The 15,129-nt window shown below is 40.2% G+C and overlaps 1 protein-coding gene across 2 annotated transcripts in view; it reads right to left on the reverse strand.

Annotated features, from left to right (window-relative positions):
• Positions 1-761: 761 nt before the first annotated feature.
• Positions 762-15,129, reverse strand: part of inppl1a (inositol polyphosphate phosphatase-like 1a) — a 34,747-nt gene continuing 20,379 nt past the window's right edge. For both annotated transcript variants that reach the window (XM_077611669.1, XM_077611670.1), the window contains exons 10-28: positions 14,270-14,420; positions 14,055-14,161; positions 13,720-13,822; positions 13,378-13,574; positions 12,915-13,032; positions 12,468-12,564; positions 12,199-12,337; positions 12,003-12,102; positions 10,616-10,704; positions 10,427-10,508; positions 10,254-10,343; positions 9,958-10,071; positions 9,123-9,299; positions 8,844-8,999; positions 7,735-7,819; positions 7,298-7,384; positions 5,583-6,333; positions 4,109-4,242; positions 762-1,917 (exon numbers count right to left, since the gene is read on the reverse strand). In XM_077611669.1, coding sequence (XP_077467795.1) covers positions 1,821-1,917; positions 4,109-4,242; positions 5,583-6,333; positions 7,298-7,384; positions 7,735-7,819; positions 8,844-8,999; positions 9,123-9,299; positions 9,958-10,071; positions 10,254-10,343; positions 10,427-10,508; positions 10,616-10,704; positions 12,003-12,102; positions 12,199-12,337; positions 12,468-12,564; positions 12,915-13,032; positions 13,378-13,574; positions 13,720-13,822; positions 14,055-14,161; positions 14,270-14,420 — 2,874 coding nt within the window. In that variant the 3' untranslated portion in view covers positions 762-1,820. The remainder of the gene's footprint in view (positions 1,918-4,108; positions 4,243-5,582; positions 6,334-7,297; positions 7,385-7,734; positions 7,820-8,843; positions 9,000-9,122; positions 9,300-9,957; positions 10,072-10,253; positions 10,344-10,426; positions 10,509-10,615; positions 10,705-12,002; positions 12,103-12,198; positions 12,338-12,467; positions 12,565-12,914; positions 13,033-13,377; positions 13,575-13,719; positions 13,823-14,054; positions 14,162-14,269; positions 14,421-15,129) is intronic.

Below are 15,129 nucleotides of genomic sequence, written 5' to 3' on the forward strand. Positions count from 1 at the left end.
CACGCGTGTTTATTTCACTGTCACGGCGTCACCTCCACTTTTCTGATGAAACGAAAGAAGAAACTTAAAAGTAAGGAAACGTGAAATTTTACTTGAAAAAAAAGATGCAGCTACACAATTGCCATTAAGTTAACAACCAACACGAGACTACCGTATGCGAACAAACATACATGCACACACACATGGTGGGTAAAGTAAAATGGGATGAAGTTTGCTTATTTCAAACAAGATAATAGGACCTGTGAATTAGGACAAAGCATGACCAATCTGATCTGAACATACAGGATACAAACTGATACTGTCACATACCTTTAACATTTGAAGTATTCTTGTATTCCACGAGTGTAAGCAAGAAGTGAATTCGGAGCAAAGTGTAATAATCATTTAAGTATCGGAGCATCCTCTCATCTCCACTATAACACTACAATGGCTTTTAGAAAAGTTACTAGTTTAAAGCACGTCAAAATAACTTGGCCCGGTAATGTAACTCACATTTTATTTATATTTATATATAATATGTATGTATATATTATATATATATATATATATATATATGTATGTATATATATAAATATATATATATATATATATGTATATATATAAATATATATGTATATATATAAATATATATATATATATATATATATATATATATATATATAAATATATATATATATATATATGTATGTATATTTATATATATATAAATAAATATACATACATATATATATAAATATATACATATATACACACATATATATACATAAACATGTATATATATTGTTTTTGTTTTTATTAAGGTGAACAGAACACAGGGATGTACAAAACTGTCATCTGTATTCTAGCCACGAGGTGTTCAATGCTACCGATGTAGCAGCACCATCTAGTGGTAGAAATCAATAAAGCACGATCTAAGTCTCTTATTAAATAATTATTTTGAACAGATTTTTAGAGTGACCAGTGGCCAAACAAGTCTATTACATCCTATGTAAAGGTTAGTGAACCAACCTCGCTTAGTTAAACTGTTTGGCTAAATCTGCTCTATTTCACATTAGAATATGAGTTGAATCTCACAAATTGAAATGAAAAGGTCAACAAATTGTCTGCAACTGTCCCTTTCCAAGCAAAGAAACATTACTTGGTGTCACAAGCAACCTGGAATACTGACAAACTGCTGATGTTTTGTGCACCTTGTTCCCTTTACAGATGAAACAAAAACTATAAATATTGGGAAATGCTTAAGATAAAGACTAAAGTTTGAGTTCACTCCTCGTGACTTGGGTCCTTTCTGCACCATCGTAGAGTAGCTGCCACTGGCTGTTTGTCTCTTTGTGGCCTGACATTTAACTGGGATGATGAGTTCTAGGTTACGACTGTTTGCGGGGAAATACCTGAGACTCAGTCTACATTGTCGTCAAGAGGATATATAAAGATTGAATGTCAAAATGCTGGAAGGAGAGACCTCAATGTTGGCTTGACAGTTGAGGTTGCTCAGGTCACATCTTATAGATGTCATGACTTAACGGCTTAGAAGATTCTTCTCGGGCACGGTGTGATTTTTTCTCATGACAACAAGATCTCCGTCTATAATTCAGCAGCGTTCATTGACCTTTAAAAAAGGCCACATCGACAGCATGCACTTGAAGTATGTTTGGAAAAGGATGCTGTCAGCAAATCCAGACTAAACAAGGAAGCGCACACGCTCTCTGAAGGCACAGTGGACGTCAAATGGGACGTTCCCATTTACTCCTGCTGACACTTGGCCTTGTGGGAAGGCCATGTTTTCTCTGAGTGCTTTGGAAAGTCCTCAGACTCGTTTGCTACAGTTTTTCTTGTTGCCTGAGACTCTCCAAAAGGATGCACTTGTGGGCAGGGTCAAGTACTCCTGCCTCTTCCAGGTCTTCCTCTGTGATGTCACTGCCAAAATTAAGAAAAAACAGTCTTTTTTTCTTTTCCTGTAAGTGACATATTCCAAAAAACGTATTTTCCACACTATAAGGCTCAAATAAAAGCCCAATTTTCTCAAAAGCCGGCCGACAGTGTGCCTTATAATCCAATGTCTCTTATACAATGGAACCTCTACCTACGAACAATGTTCCCTCTAAACTGCGCGCGTGCGCAATTGCGCACTACTCTCGTCTTCTCTGCGCAGAGCAAATCATATGGAGCGCACAAAATAAAATCCCTTTTTTTTTTTGCTGTGAGGCCGATGCGCGAACCACTCATTCGCCGGGCCGCCCATTCACAGATATTAATCATTACATTTTATTATTACTAAATCATTTATGTGTAGTAGACATACACCTGCTTATGGCAGGTGTGATACTGGTGTGTGCCCATAGCGAGCAATGATGATGTTGCTCACACCGGTACTCAGTGTGCTCAGGGAGGTTGTCTTTCTGCCCAGACAAACAAAAAATTAGAGGGAACATTGCCTACGAATGTCTCTATATACAGTGGTACCTCTACTTACGAGCATTTCGAGATACGAGTAAAATTTCTAGCAAATAATTATCTCGAGCCACGAGACAAATTTTGAGATACGAGAAAGCCAGGTGGCCAAGACATGACAGGCTGTTTATCATTGTAGCGCTCTGTCTTTTTGCCGCATCTCTTTCGTGTATAACAGATATCTGCGAGCACTGGGCGGAGTGTAACATTTTTTTCAGTTTTTTTTCCATCACTCAGCGCGAATGCCGGAGCGATCGCTAATACGAGAAGTATATATTACTTCTCGTTGGCTGCTCCTAAGAACATCAGGGGCACTGGCTCTCTCCCCGCAGCTCCTCGTGTAATATCTCTGGTCGCAACTCCTTCTTTGTAAGGTCTCTGCGAGCACTGAGCGGAGCGTTGCATTTTTTCAGTGTTTTTTCCCCCTTAGCCTGTTAGCTCCTGTTGGCGGAGCGATCGCTAATTCAAGACTGCTTCCCGTTGGCAAGTGGGTGTGCGTTATCCTATTGTGAGGACATTTGTGTGCATCATTTTCGGAATATTTTGAAGGGAATACAACAGCAAACATCCCTTCGATAGTGAACGTGAGGGTGGAGGCGGGCCAAACAGCCAACCCGGCCAGGAGAAGGTATAAAAATGTAAAACAAAATTAGAATTAAGTTTAGTGTAAGGTTAGATTAAACTTGTTTTTGAGTGTGTCTGCATCGTAATCCAAGTTCATTTAAATTTGTTTATGTTATATTACAATTCACCGGTGCAAAGTCTCCCCCGCTCGCCCCCCCGCCTCCCTCTATGTCCCTCTCTCTAGCCTCCGCGAAATCCGTCTAATTTTAGTTCTATTAAACACATTTTAGTAATATTAAACCACTAGTTATGTGTTACTTTGTTAATAGATGGCGATTAGAAGAAATAAAACATTTTATTCTAATCCAATATCCTGTTTTTAGTGTTTTTTCAGAGGGTTGGAACAAATTAATTTGTTTTTAGTTCATTTCAATGGGAAATTGATCTTTTGATCACCGTTTATCATTGCAGAGTTCTTTATTTAAAATTATTGATGCGAATGAAATGAAGAATCAGATCTTGTTATCCATTAAGGAAAAAGACAAGATAAGAAAAGTGGCGTGTGGTTGACTGATATTGCAAGGCAATGCGTAACCCCCATACAGTTGTACCTCTACTTACGAAATTAATTGGTTCCAGAACTTTTTTGTAACCTGAAAATTTCATAAGTAGAGCAGTGTACTATATATGTAAATTCTCTAATTCTTTCCACGGTCCTCACACAACTACCAACTGAACCCTTTAAAATTGGTCTAAGTGTCCCAATTTTACCAGAAATTCAGCGATTTTAAGACAATTTGAAGCTTATATCCGAGAAAATACGGTAATTATATCCAACGAGCTACTAATTATTTACCACTCTTGTGGGTCACGCCTGAGCTGGACTCTGAAATGGTACATTACAACCTAGATGGATTGGCAATAAATTATAGTATAAAGGTCTTACTTAGTTAGACTTAGTTGAGCATGCAAACCGCCGCTTTATCCATCCCATAAATATTACACAGCTCTGAAAAAAAATCTCTCTCTTTCCACTGTTTACTAAAGAAGCACAGATGGATCCGAAATTACAAAAAGAAAAAACAACACATACCTAAGAAACTCCAGGTCATCCCAGCCGTTGTGCAGGAGGCCTTGCTCATACCTCTCAAGTCCCAACCTCTGCAGCCACTCCCCTACTGAAGTGTCGACCACAGACAAAGATGAGCTGCTGCTACCCCAAAGTGCCTAAAAAGGAAAAACGTTTAATTTAATAAATATGTGGGCCGCCCAAGAACGTAACACATAACATGATGTAACGATCTGTTACAATAATCTGTTTATTCCTCATTACCATTTGCTTTGCTCACCTAAATATAGACGAACACATTAATACCACATATAAAACAACGTAATAGCAATATTTCATTGTGATGGTATTAATAATGCCCCGCGATTGGCTGCCAACCAATTGAGAGTGTCCCCCGTCTACTACCCATAGTTGTCTGGGATAGTCACCAGCACCGTACAGAAAATGAATGAATGAATTCATTTTATTATTTAATTTTGTGACTTTGTCTTTGTCAAGCAGTAAGGCTGCACCCTAGCGGGCCTTAGCGACAAGACGCCACTGATTGCAAACAAAAATTGGAATTGCGTCATTTGAATCAAGCCTGACAGAGAACAAAAGAATACCGTATTTTCACGACTATAAGGCGCGCATAAAAGTAAAAAAAAAACTCCAAAATAGACAGGGCGGCGTATAATCCAGTGCACTTTATATATGGACCAACACTAAAATTGTTATCACGATAAAATAAAATAAATCAGTCGATAGGACAACTACGGAAACCAGCCCCCGACTCTACTATTTTCCCGTAGATAAAGTACTGCGCAGTGACTGCTGGGATATAGAGTTCTTAATACACCCAGTTCTTCAATACAGTTAGTATGATGGCGACCACACTAATTTGGTGCTGGCCGTCATTTCGGCTGTATTTACAAAAGAAATCCTGCCGCTAAATGTTGGCGTCAACAGAGCATTCAAAGCTAGACTGTGAACTATGTATATATATTATATATAATAACTCAGAGCTTGCCGTCATTCCCGGAGGCTTAAGAACTACAACCGCGGGACCCAGCGTTTTGGAAGACTCATTTGGGCAATTGTTTAATTCAGACACAGAAAATGAGGACTTTGATGGATTTGTGGGTGATGATGACGTGAGTAAGTTGTAAAATGTCTAAATAAAGTACAACCGAACTCAGTTTTGCTTCCGTTGCCTTTTTAAAGCGTGTTTTTAGCGTGTGGGTGTTGCGCGCAAGAACTATATTTCCCAGCAGTCACTGCGCACCGGAACCCGGAAATAAGCTGCTTCCGGTAGCCAGCGCTATTGCGTTTCGATGTTCATCCATATATATAATATATATATGCGTCTAATGAAATGGTGCGTGCTTTGTGTGTCTAAAATACAGAAATAGCACTCGTTACTGACACTGCGGCGTAAAATACGATGCGCCAAATAGTCGTGAAAATACGGTATATGATTCCCAATACGGTGTGTTCATGTGCCATTTAATCCACTAACCTCTTCGGGAAGATCCTCAGCAATAACTTCAGTGATGGCATTTCGAGGTGGGAAGGTTCGGCAAGGGTCCAGACTTAAACCAGTCGCCTGCCCCCTGAGGGGAGGTGGTGCCGAAGGGGCACGTGGAGGCTGTCCCGGAAACTCAGTCTCACTCAGCGTCTTTGCCATTTGAAGCACAGAACAGGACTGGTCGTCCAACGCCCCACCGCCGACGGGGCCCCCGACAACAGCGCCACCTCGTCTGTAGCTTTCCCCGAGAGCCAGCGCCACACTGGGACAAGCCACAGGGATTTTGACTTCAGCAAGGTCTGGGTGAAGTGAGCGGGGCATCAGGAAAGGTGGCTCGGTAGCCATATCCATGGCTCCCTTTGGGAGGGGAGGAGGTGGGAAATCTGGAGGGGGGCGATTCAGTGTGCTCCCCACATTGGCTACACCTTGTGGCCCTGCCACACTAGTTCCCACATCCTCCTCTAGGGATCCCTCCTCACTGATGGCACGAACCGTGTGACCTGTCAGGGGTCTGCGAGGGTGACAAGGGCCCGTAAGGGCGCATGGAGGTTTGGTCCGGGCCACAGCAATGGGAGGGGGTGCTTTCGTTGCCTGGGGGGTAGTGGAGGTGGGGGATGGGAGAAGCTCAGATGACAGAGCAGCAGCTGATTGATTGGGAACGCCTTCCAAAATGTAGTAAGCGGGGTTATTGTAGCTGTTCTTGCCAACAGACTGATCACCATCAGAGGAATCTTGCTTTGGCCTGAATACACACAAGAAATCAGCGGCTTGGTGCGGTCCATTTTTATGCAAACATTTTTATCAGGGACAGTGGAACCTTAAATTTCACGTAAAATGTTTCACCCCCCCCAAAAAAGTCATCATTTGTGACGACATATTGGTGAGAGTTGATCTTAATGACCAATCAACATTCACATTTTTTCTATCTTACCAATTTTTGGAGGCCCCACTAAAACAGATCAGTTGCAAAGAGAAAAAAATATGAAGAGACAGAACATTATTCTTGTTAAATTTTAGGAGGTTGTAGGATTGCAGGAGTACAACCATATATGTCTGGGCTGTCGAAGATTACATCAATAATAAGGCAACTGCCCTACATAAGCAGGAGAGTATTTTCATTTGACCACGATCGAAATTAACCACAAGGTCATTTATTCAGTACATGAATGTCCTTCCCGGCTACTTACAGTTTGGTAAAATCAAGTTATTGCTGAGCATTAATAACAGTAGTCAAATTAAAATATTTTTTGATTAAATTACAGTCGAGAACTATTTCTCAAAGTATTAACCTGAAACTGAAAATTAAGTCATAAGAGAAAAAATTGTGTTTGCTCTTAAAGTGAAAAACAAGGTTTTGATGAATTGCGTCCAAGTGGAAAGAATCTTATTTAATAGTAATAGTGCAGAAAACAATCAATAAATGCCCATATTTAAAGGATGCAAGCAAAATAGCTGTTGTCAGACATCTTTAATAACTGGTACTATTTTAGCGAATCAGATTCGGGTATTTAAGATTGTCAGGCCTTCTCGTCCCGTATTGGCTACCCACTGTAATATGCCCATGTCTATTGGAGAAACAGACTTTGTAATGGCTCCAGAAAGTGAAACAAACTTTGCCCGAGTCCGACAGAAAGACTGACATATTTCAAACTATAAAGAATGTGTGCCAATTTTCAGTGTTTTTCCCCACTGTACTCAACACATACCGTGCAGCAGTTTCCTCCTTGCTAGTCTTTTCGGCTTCTTCGCTGACCTTTCCCAATTCTCCAAGCTGTTTACGAACCAAAGGTGGCCTGGGGAACAGTCACCAGTCAATTGAGACACATTGTTAACAAATGTGGGAGCCCCTTTAGCTAAATATCACAAGACAAGAGGCTCGGAGAAAAAAAAATACAGACCCCAAACTTAAAAGCATCCCTAAAAAGCTCCATAACATTTTTTCCCCATAAATCAAACCTGGTTACAGTGTACAAGGTACGTTGTCCCGTATAAATGATTACTGGGAACTATACAACACTATAACGCTATTTAACACAATTAATTATTATCATTAAAACATTATATACAATTAAAAACATGGTAGATGTTAACCAAAACATGTGAAGTCACGAAAACATAATGCCAATATGAAGAGTGTACTAACTTGACATATTCGTGTCCCACTCTGGATGACAAGGTAGATTTTCCTTTAGGTATGCCAGTTTCATCTTTGTCCACACTGATCCACTCTAGAATAAAATGTCAGATTTCAACTGCACGTTTTCCGATTTTACAGCACCATTCACAGGTTTTGATGAACAAACCCCAATGCCAATTAAATTTGAAAATGTAAAAAAAAAAAAGAATAATAAATACAAATAATTTCAATTTACATGTTTTTTTCTTTTAATCTTTTAATAGAGTCCCCCCCAAAAATTGGGGCAACAAAAGAAAAAAAAAGATTAAAATAAAATCATTTTAGATTGATTCCAGAAGTGGGTAAAAAAAATGGCGTAACAAGCCTTTAAAAATTGCAGAGTTAGCAAGTAAGGCACTTGGGTAAAATAAGTACATAATTTTAAGAGAATGTTCTTAAAAATTCCAAGTAATTTAAGGATTTTATCATGTATGGTCTCTAAAACACACAAAAAATCAGAGAATTTATAGAAATCTTTGCACCTAAGCAGCAAGGCCACAGACCAACATTTAATGCCCTTAACCTTTGGTCCCTCAGGAGGCATGACATTAAACAGCAATACATCAACAGCACCCAGCTAAACCACCATTTTCTCTGGTCCTAAGCTAATCTAACAAAGACAGAAGTGATACAGTGGACCGTGATCTAAGGAATCCCCATTTCAAATTATTTAAAAAAATATGTAATGGACATTGAGGCGGCCCACTGGGGTTGAGGGTTCGATCCTATGTGCACCAGGCACGGGGACACCCTGAATCGGTGGCCAGCCAATTTTCAGGGCACAAGGAGACAGACAATCATTCATTCACACACCCATACCTAGGGGCAATGTGCAGTGCTCAACAATGTTCCCTCTGAGCTGCACACGTGAGCAATTGCACACTACTCTCGTGTTCTCCACGCACAGCAAACATATGCAGCGCACAAAATAAAATCCAATTTGAATTGAGAAAAAAAAAAACATTACATTTTTTTCTGTGCCATTTTGCAACACAATTCATAAAGTGCCAGCCTGTCATTGACAAATGACAAGAAACGGTATTTACAGATAAAACTATGATAACACTGTACCATACCATAGAGCCTTTCTCTGGTTCCCATCCTTTCAGAAGGGACTCTGACCCTCATTGACCCCCTGATGTTTCCAGTTTCCTCACCACGATGAGACAGATAAGTGTGGAATTGCTGCGTTGTGCTACCAATCATTGACTTCAGAGCTAAGACACACTCTCCTGGAAATTACAAAAACAAAATAGGCCAGTAACTACACTGAAATTCCTGGAGAAAACATAACAGACACAAGAAAATATGACAAATTTATGTATCCAGCCCAAACAAAGAGATTGCATTTATACCATACGATTCATATCCATCCAGGGATTTCACAGTGAGCAGCAGGTGTTGGTCCTGAAGGTATTCGATCTCCGATAGAAGAGGTTTTAGCGTGGTCAATTGCTTGCTGGACCAGCCCAAACGGAGGAAGTTGACATTATCGCTACTTTGACTGTCGTTCTCGTAACTCTTCTTGAACTCTACATGAGAAAAACAGAAACTCACAGCGAGAGGGGTTGGGAGAATTAACAAAGGGAAGGGCGGTGGAAGGGGGTGGCTGAGTTGGCTGATGTTTTTAATGGAATTGTACCCAAAAGTGCAATGACAAAGCACATGCACAGGCAGGAGTGAGATAGGACAAAATGGATGCTAGCTATAAAGGTATACTGACTGCCTGGATATAGGGAGGGAGGAACACAGACATGAAAAAGAGAATGCAGTTCTATTAGGAAGAGAAGGAAGACTACTGTGCTCGAGGCTGTTGATGGAGTTCACTGCCTTTGGGGTGGTGCTCGGACGTTTGGTCGCCCGGACGTTTGGTCACCCGGACGTTTGGTCGCCGGACGTTTGGTCGCCCGGACGTTTGGTCGCCGGACGTTTGGTCGCCGGACGTTTGACAACATGACAGAGTTTACTGTTGAAACCACCTCTCAAAATTATATTCATGAGAGAGAGAGTTTAATATCTAAATATCTACTGTTGAAACCAGCTCTCAAAATTATATTCACCTGGGCGACCAAACGTCCGGGCGACCAAACGTCCGGGCAACCAAACGTCCGGCGACCAAACGTCTGGTCACGGTTTGGGGTGATGACAGTTTGTGAGAATAAAAGTTAGTAAAAGACTGGTTTGTCTCACCTTCCAAACATGTGGAGTAGAATTCGATGAAGAACTTCGTTCTACTAGCAGTTTTCACTATGGCCTCGATGCTCTCAAATTCAATATAAGCCTGCTCAGAAGATTTAGGCAAACCTGGAAAACAAAAAAACAGCAAGTGGTTATAGTTGTGAAGAAAAACCAAAACCTTTTTCTTCTGCTTCTTTTTTAATATACCATACGTTTTGGACTATCCATAAATCGCACTTGTATATAGTGTAAATCTGAACTACATGTGAGAGTTTGTAATAATGTTCACAAATTTTCCCTATATGTACCTTTCTTGGATACGAACTGCGAGGTTACGCCCACCTCAAATGTACCAAATACCGGAGAGTGGTCACTAGTCACAATATCATCTGTGCACCCTAAAAAGAGTAGATAATTTAGAATGTATTTTCAGTTGGATTTTCAAACACTGCAGAAAAACTTTCATGAAATACTGTCTTACCATAGGAGTTACAAACAATGTGCGTTTCTGGGTAAGACTTCCACAAGATCCTGTCACACCAGGATGGAACATTTGTCCTCATCTTAGGCATAGAGCAAATAAGCAGCAACATTATTAGGGGGATTTACAATATTTAAAATAGAATAGCAGAAATGTCAGTGAGGTTACGTCATGGGTTTCTAAACACACCCCGGTGGCTTTCTGCTTCTGCCAAACGTAAGTGTCCCTCGAGCCCCGCTCGTATCGGTAGGTGGGTGGGAATGAGATCTCTTCCTCGGCTGTAAATAAGATTACAAAATATTTGGCAAAATGGTAAGTAACCAAAACGATATCCAATTGAAAGAGGAAAAAAACATAATATTTGCTTATAAATAAAACCGAAAATATGAGAGAAACGGATGAGCAGAAGATGGCATAAGATGAGAGAAACTCTGTTTATACTTTTTTCAGTTTACTGTAATGAAATATGCGAAATCTTTAAAGATTTAACATTAAAAAATGACCTCTTGTTGGTTTAGTGTACAAAGTGGTGCATCTTATTTAATAAAAATATTCTACAGCATATTATATAACGAATAATTTCAATTTAGTATTTATATATATATATATATTTTTTTTTAAACACGCGATGAAGTCATTCTCCCACTTAGCTCCAGTTTCACTTTTACTTTTGTTTTTTGTGTCACCTTTCTAATCCATTGGAATATCGTTTGAGTTTATAACGGGATGTATGGCCTATAGAGACAGTGGCTCTGAGGAAAAGACAGTAGGCAAAGCTAGAAGTAGCGGAGATGACGATAATGAGATTCTGCATAGGAGGGACCAGGTTGGATAGGATTAGAAACGAGAGAATAAGAGCGAGAGGGAAGGTTAGGTCTCTTGGAAACATGGTCAGAGAGACGAGACTTCGATGGTTTGGGCATGTCCACAGTAGAGATAAGGGTTGAGGGTGGAACTGCCAGGGAACGGGACTAGAGGTCGAGCTAGGAGAAGATACAGGGATGGAATGAGGGAGGACATGAAAGTGGGTTGTGTAGGGGAGGAGGATTTGCTATGGCGACCTCTCACGGGACCAGCTGAAAGTGTAGTAGTAGTATAGTAGTATATATAATGTATAGTCTCATGCAGGAAATTATAAAGTACAATCCTTTCATTCCTTCATATGAGCAACTTATCCTCACAAAGGTGATGAGGGTGCTGGAGGCATCCCAGATAAATATGGGCAGTAGTTAGGATACACCCTGAATTCGTTCCCAGCTAATAGCAGGGCACAAGGATATAAACAAGCATTCACACACTGATACCAAAGGACATTTTGGAGTGTTCAATCAGCCTACCATGCATATTTTTGGGATGTGGAAGCAGATCGAAGTCCCCCCCAAAAAACACCAGGCATGGGGGAACATGCAAAAACCATAAATCAAAGCCAGACAAAGGGATTGATCCTTGGGGCAAATATGTTAGCCACTGATCTACAATGCTGCATACACGGTGCAATAGTAAGTGAAAATATGTAATGTTTAAATGATAATATAAGACTCGTGTGGTAGAAATTTGGGAATTGAGTAACACCAACCAAAGCGTAAAAATACTTTGTTTTTCTCCCTCTCAAGGTTTAGTTGGTCCACTTTCAACAGTGGGTCAAACTCCTTTCTGTTAATGTAGTTAAGGATCTCCTGTAAACAAAGGAACATTAACAATTAATCAGCAAGTTTACAGAGACTGAGCACAAATTACTAAATCACTTACTGTTTCACCACATCTAACTTTACCTGTATGTCCATGTCAAGTCTGTAGTTGAGGTCTCCTAGCCAGAATAGATGTGTAAAGCGCAGTGAAATGTCAAAGGAGCTTAACTGTTTGTCCCCAAGCGAAAGCAGACGCAAAATGTCGAGATAGTTTTGGTTCCTCCTGCGAAGGTCATTGTGGCAATATGAAATGCATTTGAAGTGGTTTCCGTAATGGAAAAAGCATGCAGGACTAAATTCTAAGTTGTTTGTATGTATGTATACAGTTTTTCAGTCAAAAAGGTTGGTAATACCTTGCAATTTTTTCATTCCCTGAAGTCAAGTGACAGTTCACAAAACCAAAAGAAGTTCCATTGAACATGAAAGAAACACCTACAGCTCCTTTATTACCTGGGAAATAAAAAAACAAATATCAACTCAAACGATTTGACATCTGTTTATCCAACAAGAAAAAAAAAATTGAACTGATTTTTTTTATTACCACATTTTATATTAAGAATGAATTGATCTTTTCATTTTTAAATTCAAAGGAAAAACAAAAAGGAAAAATGACGGGTGCAAAGGTTTACTATAGTTCCAATTCTATGAGGGGGACAATTTTAATTGTTTTCCTTTGTATTGTGGTTCTTTGTATTTACAACGTGTACCCCGAGTACGGGATGAATAAAGTTTAATCTAATCTAATTGACTGGCTAAAAGTTCAGTATAATGCCAGTTTTGCTATTTAGTATTTAAGTTACCAAGTGTGTTGGCGATACCGGTCTTGACACTGGACATTCCTACATGGCTGATGCGGTTTTCATGTTCTGGCTTCACCAGCACAGCCACTTTTATGTTCCATAGTGTCTGCACCGCTATCTAAAAACAAGTGAAACAAAAGGTAATTACGAAACATCATTTATGCACATGTTCAGCAGGATGTATATGAAAAATAAGCTAAATTATATAACAAAGTTAGCACGTGTTAACACCCTCAGAGTCAAGATGTTAATCTTGTTGTGTTGAGTTTGCTTTTTCTGTTCTCTGTATTCCGTGTATTCTCCAGGTGCTTCCTCCCACATTCCAAAAACATGCTTGTTCGACTAGCGGAGTCATCCATAGTATGTGTGAATGTGAAGCGTGAATGATTTGATGGTGCCCTGGGCTTGACTAGCTAACAGTCCTGTATAAAACAGATGAATAGTGACAACAAGCTTTTCTTACCGGTTTATAATCTAGTTCTGTTTGTTCTTTCAACATGGCCCGTAACGACTCCACCCACTCCCGATCGCACACAGAGTTTTCTTGTGTGCCAAATGCATACAGGTCATGTGGGATTGTGACGGTCATCTCCTCCAGAGTCTTTCCAAGGCCTCGGCACAACACCCATGAGGCCACGGATTTGGGAGCAGGAACAGAGCCTAAAAACAAATTACAGATTAGTAAGGAAAATTTAATGCTTACAGATTATTAGAAGTAATTTATACCAGATGATTATTGCTAATTGTCAGGAAGCATGTCCATGGGAAACATTACAAATAGAATCGTTCAAAAACAATGTCATACCCATGTTCCATGTCCCGATGAAGACAGATATCATGTCAGGCTCATCCTGGTTGGAATGTTTGTTTTTCATTAGCTGCAGCAACTGACAAAAGGCCTCCCGCTTCTAATGTACATACAGAACAAAAAATTTAAGCATACATGCTCGAGTCTTAAAAAAACAACCTCAGAAATATAACTATTTGGTATAGTGGACATGTATTAAAATTTAAAAGATGTGTTAAATGTAATGTTAATCTCCATTCTGTGAGGTCTCATCAGTATTATTGCACAGATTGTGGATATGCAAATAGTATATCGTCTTGGCACTGTGTTTATGCAAGTGTGCCTGTGGAGACCTTTGCACTAGCAAATATGAAGTCTTTTCTTTGGCTCTTGTCCTTTTCCTTCTCAAAAACAATGCCGAGTTTATTCTGCACCCGCTGAGACTTGATCAGCTGACGAACTAAGAGGTCAACAGATAGAGTGATGGGAGGGGAGGAAATGAAAAGCGGATGTAAGAAGGCCAGCAAAAAAGATACACAAAGGATAAACTAGGGTTTGTGCTACTTACTTTTGTCATGTGTAAAAGTTGTCCAGTCTTCCTGGCTGTCCTTCACCTTCTTCATTACTACCAGTCTACCTCCCTCCACATCCACAGACAGTGTGTATTTCTGACTCTTCCCTATCTTGGTCAGCTCAGTTAGGTAGACATCAAGTTTGACCTGCAAAGAATGCAAAAGAACTGATGTAATTTGGGGGTTATAAAGCACACCTGGGTTGAGTATTTAGCGCGTCAGCCTCACATTGGGAGACCTGGGTTCAAATTCAGATCGGTCCACCTGTGTGGAGTTTGAATGTTCTCCCCGGGCCTGTGTGGGTTTTCTCCGGGTAGTCCGGTTTCTTCCCACATTCCAAAGACATGCATGGTAGGCTGATTGGACACTCCAAATTGCCCCTAGGTATGAGTGTGAGCGTGAATGGTTCTTTATCTCCTTGTACCCTGCGATTGGCTGGCAACCAATACAGGGTGTCCCCCGCCTCTGGCCCGAAGTCAGTTGGGATAGGCTCCAGCACCCCTCTTGTGAGGATAAAGCGCTTCAGAAAATGAGATGAGATGAGAAGGCGCACCTACTATGACTACTACTACTACTATGACTACTACTACTACTATGACTACTACTACTACTATGACTCCTACTACTACTATGACTCCTACTACTACTATGACTCAGTGGTTCGCCGTCAGGGCCTTCAGGGCCCTCTCTGCTGGCCTAAGAAATATCAGAATCACAGACTACGACTACTATGATTACGACTACTACTACGACTACTATGATTACGACTACTACTACGACTACTATGATTACGACTACTACTACGACTACTATGATTACGACTACTACTACGACTACTATGATTACGACTACTACT

Source organism: Stigmatopora argus, chromosome 10, assembly GCF_051989625.1.
Source record: "Stigmatopora argus isolate UIUO_Sarg chromosome 10, RoL_Sarg_1.0, whole genome shotgun sequence".
Lineage (NCBI taxonomy): Eukaryota > Metazoa > Chordata > Actinopteri > Syngnathiformes > Syngnathidae > Stigmatopora > Stigmatopora argus.